Consider the following 6668-nt stretch of genomic DNA (forward strand, 5'->3'; position numbering starts at 1 on the left):
TAAATAAATAAATAAATAAATAAACAAATAAACACCTCCATAATTTCTGTGCATTAAAAATAGCAATTCCCAATTTAAATCTATTACCTCCTTCGAAGTCAGTAATTCCCAATCTTATTTTCACATTAGAATCACCTGGGAAAATTTCCGGAACCCCCCCCAACACAGGTGAAACTGAGATAAAATCTTTGGGGAATGAGGCCCAGACTTCCAAACGCTTTTGATATTAAGCAAGAGCTAGGATTACTATTCTGAACTATAGATCAGTATTTTCCAATAGAATTCTCAGTGATGATGAAAATGTGTGTGTGTGTGTGTGTGTGTGTGTGTGTGTGTGTGTGTGTATGCATGCATTCCAATGCAGTAACCATTAGATACATTTGAGCATTTGGAATTGACTGGTAGCGTGAATTTTAAATTTTATTTAACTTTATATCTAAACAGCTAGTGTCTATTAAATCAGGTGGCAGGAGCCACTGCACCATTTTAGATCACCTTTGGGACTTAGTTTCTTTACACAGACTGCCTACAAAAAAGAACTATGCTGCTATTTTTAAAATTTTTTTTCTATTTTTTTTTTATTTTTAAAATTTTTGAGACAGGGTCTCACTACGTAGTTTAAGCTAGTCTTGATCTCACTATGAAGTCCACATTGGCCTCAAGCTTAAGAGTTATTCTCCTGCTTCAGGTTCCTCAGTGCTAGGATTACAGGTGTATGGCACCACACCAGGCTTTAATACCACACTACCTGTGTTTCCCTGAAAAGAAAAGGTAGCTGGAAAATAACCACCCTTGAAAGCCAGAGATCGTACATGCCAGCTCCACGCAGGCTATCCGTGTCTTACCTGCCATCACTATTCTCTTGCTTGGCAGCTACTCTGTGAGGAAGGTAAGACAAGGATAGCCTGTGTTCAGTTGCCATTTTTGATCTCTAGTTTTCAAGGGTGATTATTTTATGGTGAGGTTTTATTTTCTGGGGAAAAGGAATATTCATTGCATGTACCAAAGAAAAGGAAAGGAAATCCTATGATGAAGATGTAGGTTTGTTCAGTCTTAGAAGAGCTCTGAAAGAAATCCCTGAAAATGTAACTTTTAGCTTTATTTACAATATAAATCACCAGTAAGATCTCTTTATTCAAAATTAGCCAATCATTTACTAGGATATGTATGTATATCTTATATATCTTGCTCATCATCTTGCTCTCAAAGATAAACAAAAGTTTCTTCATAGTGTTTACCTCATGTGCCTTAAAGCCTAGCATAATGTTTTTGCTACTTAATAGTTACTGAAAAGATAGAAGATTTAATATTACTGCCTTAACAAACCAATACCAGAATATTAAAAAAAAAAACCCAGAATTTCAGCAGCAGCTAAAGCTGCATTGGACTCACTAGGAATTAACTCTGATCAGAAACTGTTAGATAAGAGATTATAAGAAAAGCAAGTATATGTCATTTGCAGTAGTGACTTTTATTAGAAACAAAATGAATATCTTTACTAACTTTTTATGGGCTTCAAATTTTCAACTATAATTTTAAAACAAAACCTAAAGTTTGCATGAGCAGAGTAAGTAATGGTTATTAGAGCTGAAGTCAAATCAGAAGGCAAATATAGAAAAAGAAAATAATAACACTTTCAGAAAGCTGACCTTTGGCCAGGCCCTGAAATATGCTGTCTTTTTAATCATGGACTCTTTAAGAATAAGAGCAATCAGTTTTAAGAACTGAAAAAAGCTCAGAGAGGTTAAAAGCTCACCCACACTGCACCTATAATGAGTGGTGGAAAAATCTTCCGCGCAGCGTCTACATACCTCCTGCTCTGGGAATGAAGAGCTTCATGTTTACTTGATTATCTAATATTACCTTTTACTTTGTAAGTGAAATATGAAGACACAAGATGAACACAATGAATCCTTCCTCACTGGAATAAATTACTGAGAGTGGTGGTTCATTAATTCTTTTTTTTTTTTTTTTTTGTTCCTCGAATGCCTTCAGGGCACTTTTGGCCAGCGGGAGAGGTGTGAGGTTTGAACTCCAGCAACCTGAGGCTGACAGCTTTGTGGAAGCAGCCACTTAAAGGCCTGAGCTAGGGCCAGGCCCCCTCATTAATTCTTATTTACATATGCTTTGGTAAAGGAATTCTTATTTACAATGTTTCAAAATAACTATGCAATATTTTTGTTAGACTGAACATACAAACTTTAAAGTTGATGGTTAAAAAATAATACTGTCAAATTTCTAAAACTACCCTAAAGTTTTAATAGCGTACTATATATTTAAGAAGCAAAAAATGAAATGCAACAGATTATAAAACAAAACCCTTCTAGTACCTTGATATGTTTTACACCACAGCTGACAAGTTTATTTGGCTGGTACAAATCCCAAGAAATATCAAATATCTGTAAACAAATTGAATTCATGGTTAAAATATTTCTTTCCATAATCACTTAAAATTCCTGTGCAAAAGACCAAATGTCCCAAACCTTTATCATCAACTATAGCAGTCTCACTAAATAATCAGAACCCCACATTCCAAAATCTCATGAGAAATAAAAACAACTCTTTTAGTTATCATCAACTTAGGGAAACAATTAGTAAAATGAAATGTGTAACATTTCTATTTCTTTTCTTTTTTTTTTCTTTACACAATCCTGCTATGCCACTCAGTCTGGCCTTGAATTCACCATGGAGCCCAGGCTGGCCTCCAACTCCTCGTGGTCCTCCTGCCTCAGCCATCCTAAGTACAGGGATTATAGACATGTGTCACCACAACCACTTAACATGGACAAGGCTAGAAATAATGAATATGTTTATAGCTTTCCATGACAGAAGACTACTTTCACAAAGGTAAAAAACATTTTTTCACAGTTTTTTTTTTTTTAAAGTGTTCTTTCTGTTTATGGGCCAAACAAAAGTAATTTACACATATTTAATATTTAGGAGTTGCCAGGCTTGGTTCATACTAAGCTCTCATAAATTCTGAATATATACAAATCATTTTATAATAAGCAAAAACTCAGATGAAAGAAAATATGCATTAGAAATAGACAACTGAACAAGTAAAAAGAAAAAATAACATTTGAAAAATAATTCACTTGCTTTGCTCTCTGGCAGTCATCACCATGTTTCCTTGATCCCCGTATAATCTAACCTCAGGTATTCATCGTGTCTAAAAACTCGTAAAGTAACTCTTTGGTAATGAAGAAAAAATACTTCTTATAACTTAATGTTTAATAATGCATCATAAAAGATTAAATAAAAAACACAAAACAACACAAAACACCTTAAAAATTCTAACAATTTTTAAAATAATTGGCCTATTTACTAAATTCAAAGTACTAAGGTGTGAAATGCTTTAAGTAAGAGAATGCCGAACTACCATTTAAAATTCCCGCAAAAGTCTCACGTGTTCAGAGATGGTACTTTCAGAAGGTGATTGGAATGGGGGATTACTACATTCATAAGGGACATGCAGTGTTAGGAGGCGAGGCCCAGCCAGGAACGGCACGGTGGGTGTGCCTGTGGAGGGTGCATCTATAGTTCTGCCATGGCTTGAGCAGCTTTCACTTGCCGCGCCCTTCTACCATGCCGTTTCTGTCTGGAGCCAGCCAATGAGGGACTGAATCCTTTAAAGCCATGAGCCAAAATAAAGCATGAGTGTCAGGTACTTTGTCCTAGGAATAGGGAAGATTATTAACAAAACGCTATCTAATAAAAAACATATCCAACATTTTATAATTATCTAAATTATAAATATGTGCAAGATTGTAAAATGGGCTTGAGTCTGCTACATACACAAAATTTTCTGTATAACTTTTATCAAATTATAATTCTTATCTTTCTTTTTTTTTTGTAATTTAGGGAAGGGTCTACAGGGTGCTCAGGGTTTTACTGCTAGATCATACTCGTAGTGATCCACCTGTTTCCAGGCTCCCAAGAGCTGGAATTACACATGCACCACCATGCCCAGTCTCAATTGTCATCTCAGTGCGCCCCAGGGGTGGGGCCAGCACGGCAGGCCTGGGGATTGCACCCCCGGGTCCCTGTGCCTGCTTGCAGGTACTTTAATCCGCTGAGCTATTTGGCTGGCCCACAAGTTGTAATTCTTATAAAACAGAATAATTGATTTTGTCTCTATTTTGGTTTGAGTTAGGACTTTACTACACATACTAAGCAATCAGACATTTTTAAGAGCTTATAAAATTGTTTTATGTTCACAAAATCATGTACTGTATAATTGAAACAAAGTGTTTATTAATCTTATATAACTTAGAAAAAATATGTTTTTGATTTTTAAAATTATTTATTTATTTATTTATTTGTTCTGTACAGGGCCTTACTACACAGTTCAGATTTGTAGGGATCTTCTTATCTCAGCCTTACCAGCGTTGGGATTACAGGTGTGCATCACCATAGCCAGTTTTGGTGGCCAGCATGGTGCATTTGGGGTTCTGGGGCCAACACGGCATGTGGTATTGGAGATCAAATCCAGGTCCTGACACTTGCCAGGCAGGCACTTAGACTGCCAAACTATCTCCCCAGCCTAAAATATATATACACAAATCTGCAAAGTAAAAATGTTAAATCTCTAAAAAAGTTGTAATACATTATTTTTCTGCACTGTTGGGGATTAAATCCAGAGCCTTGAAAATACTACACAACGTCTGTAGTCTGCAGTAATATAAAACATGTAACACATTAATAGCAAAACAACTAAACAGACCCTAGACACAAATCATTGAATTTTAAAAATAATATTTGAATAATGGATATCTGCATATGTCCAAACTCAAAATGTACATACTAAATATGTACAATCCTTTATAAGTAAATTACTATTCAATAAAGATACTAAACCCATACCCACCCCCCAGAAAATGCATTGTTTGTTCTGAATCACTGAGTTAAAAGTTTTCTGCTAATACTATACACACTGAGTCATGTTTCTGAGTCTCACAATTCTACAATTTTTAAAATACTGTGTTTTAAATAGCTTTACTGAGCTATAATTTCCATATTAAATTATTTACTCAATTGAAGTATACAATCCAATGGTTAGTATGGTCACAGAACTATACAACCATTATTACAATCAGTTTTTGAACAATTCAGCATCTAAGAAACTGGAGCTGGCCAAACAGCTCAGCGGATTAAAGGGCTTGCTTAGGCAGATGCAGCCCCCAGGTTGTGCTGAGAGGGCAGCTGAGACTGGGTACGGTGGTGCGCTCCTGTAACCCCAGTGCTTGGGAGGCTGAACCCAGGTGGATCATTATGAGTCCAATCTAGTGGTGAGACTCTATAGACCCTGTATACCCTTAATTTAAAAATGCCAAAAAAGAAAAAAAGAAACCAATAAATGTGTAGTCATTCGCATCCTTTCCTCTCCCCAATATTTTTTTTTAAGAATGCAAAGTTTTTATTCACCAATAAACTAAAAGTCCATTTCTGGGTGTTTCTTTCTCACATATACTTCATTTGTTTTAGGAAAAAGCAAAGCCCTATAAGTGGCAACTACCTAGTCCTCAGACTCTGATCCATCTTCATCTTGACTAATCTGGAAGTATCGGAGTTCGGAAGTCTCTTTGTCAGATGCAACCACGCGAAGCCAGTCATAAAGATTATTCTTTTTAAGATACTTCTTGGTAAGATATTTCAAATACCTTTTGGAGAACTGTTCCTCGGAAACAACTGTGATCTTATTCTTGAACCATTCAGTGTGAGCAACATTCCCAAGGTTTCCAGTTTTTCCATTGACTTTAACCTTCTCCCTCAGAAACCGTTCAAAATTTCCAGAATCAAGATTTCCGTCTACTACTGGATCAGGTCCAAATTAAACTGCCAGGATGACCTCTGAGGCTTCTTGTCTTTCTGTCTTTCTGCTTGACAGCAGCGGGACAATCAGAGAGCAATATATTTTTTTAAGGTTTTCTTTTTCTTTTTCTTTTTTTTTGTGCAGGGTCTCACTACACAGTTCAGACTCACAGTGATCCTCCTGATTTCTGTCTCCAAATGCTGGGATTATAGGCGCGCCACCCCGCCCAGACTCCATTTCCAGCTCAGTGCGCCTGGGAGCAGGGCCGGCACAACATACGGAGTCAGGGATCGAACCCTGGCCCCTGAGCTTACCTAAGCAAGTGCTTAGTCCGCTGTGCTATACCGCCGGCCTCTCCCCAATAATTGTGTAACTTTTTAACATATAAAATTTTAAGCTGGCAATAACAAAACCTAAAAGAACAAAATGTCCAGCACTGTTCTGGGCCTCTTCCTGTGCAGCAGGCCCTATCATTCCCAAAGCAGAATACTTACTCTATCTGTGTGACCAGGAGCCACAGACAGCACTTTCCCCCTTTTCCAGTCCCAGACACAAACTGCATTCTTGGAATCCAGCCCAACAGAAACTAAGCGCTGGGTTAGGTCCAAAACGTCCAGAGGAGAATAACAAGGAAAACAAATCAGAGAACAACCAGGTTACAAATGGCAAATAAATACTATTCATGAATTTTATAAACCTAATAACTTATAGATCTGTATTTTACAGATACCATAGACATAAGGTAGATGTATTTCACCTTGCTAAAACTTGCACATACATCATATATATTGTTCCTTCCTTAAGAAACAGAAGACTGGGGATGGAGAGATGGCTCAGTGGTCTAAGGCACCTACTT

At 36.9% G+C, this 6668-nt stretch overlaps 1 protein-coding gene and 1 pseudogene across 1 annotated transcript in view; both read right to left on the reverse strand.

The window, feature by feature from the left end:
* The window catches only part of Eml5 (echinoderm microtubule associated protein like 5), a 247615-nt gene that overhangs the window by 151051 nt on the left and 89896 nt on the right, over positions 1-6668 (reverse strand). Inside the window, exons 3-4 of the mRNA XM_023719668.1 lie at positions 6307-6405; positions 2331-2399 (exon numbers count right to left, since the gene is read on the reverse strand). Of these exons, the coding sequence (XP_023575436.1) occupies positions 2331-2399; positions 6307-6405 (168 nt within the window). The remainder of the gene's footprint in view (positions 1-2330; positions 2400-6306; positions 6406-6668) is intronic.
* LOC105742731 lies at positions 5415-6286 on the reverse strand (annotated as a pseudogene).

This window comes from Octodon degus, unplaced genomic scaffold (assembly GCF_000260255.1).
Source record: "Octodon degus isolate 3935 unplaced genomic scaffold, OctDeg1.0 scaffold00070, whole genome shotgun sequence".
Taxonomy (NCBI): Eukaryota; Metazoa; Chordata; class Mammalia; order Rodentia; family Octodontidae; genus Octodon; species Octodon degus.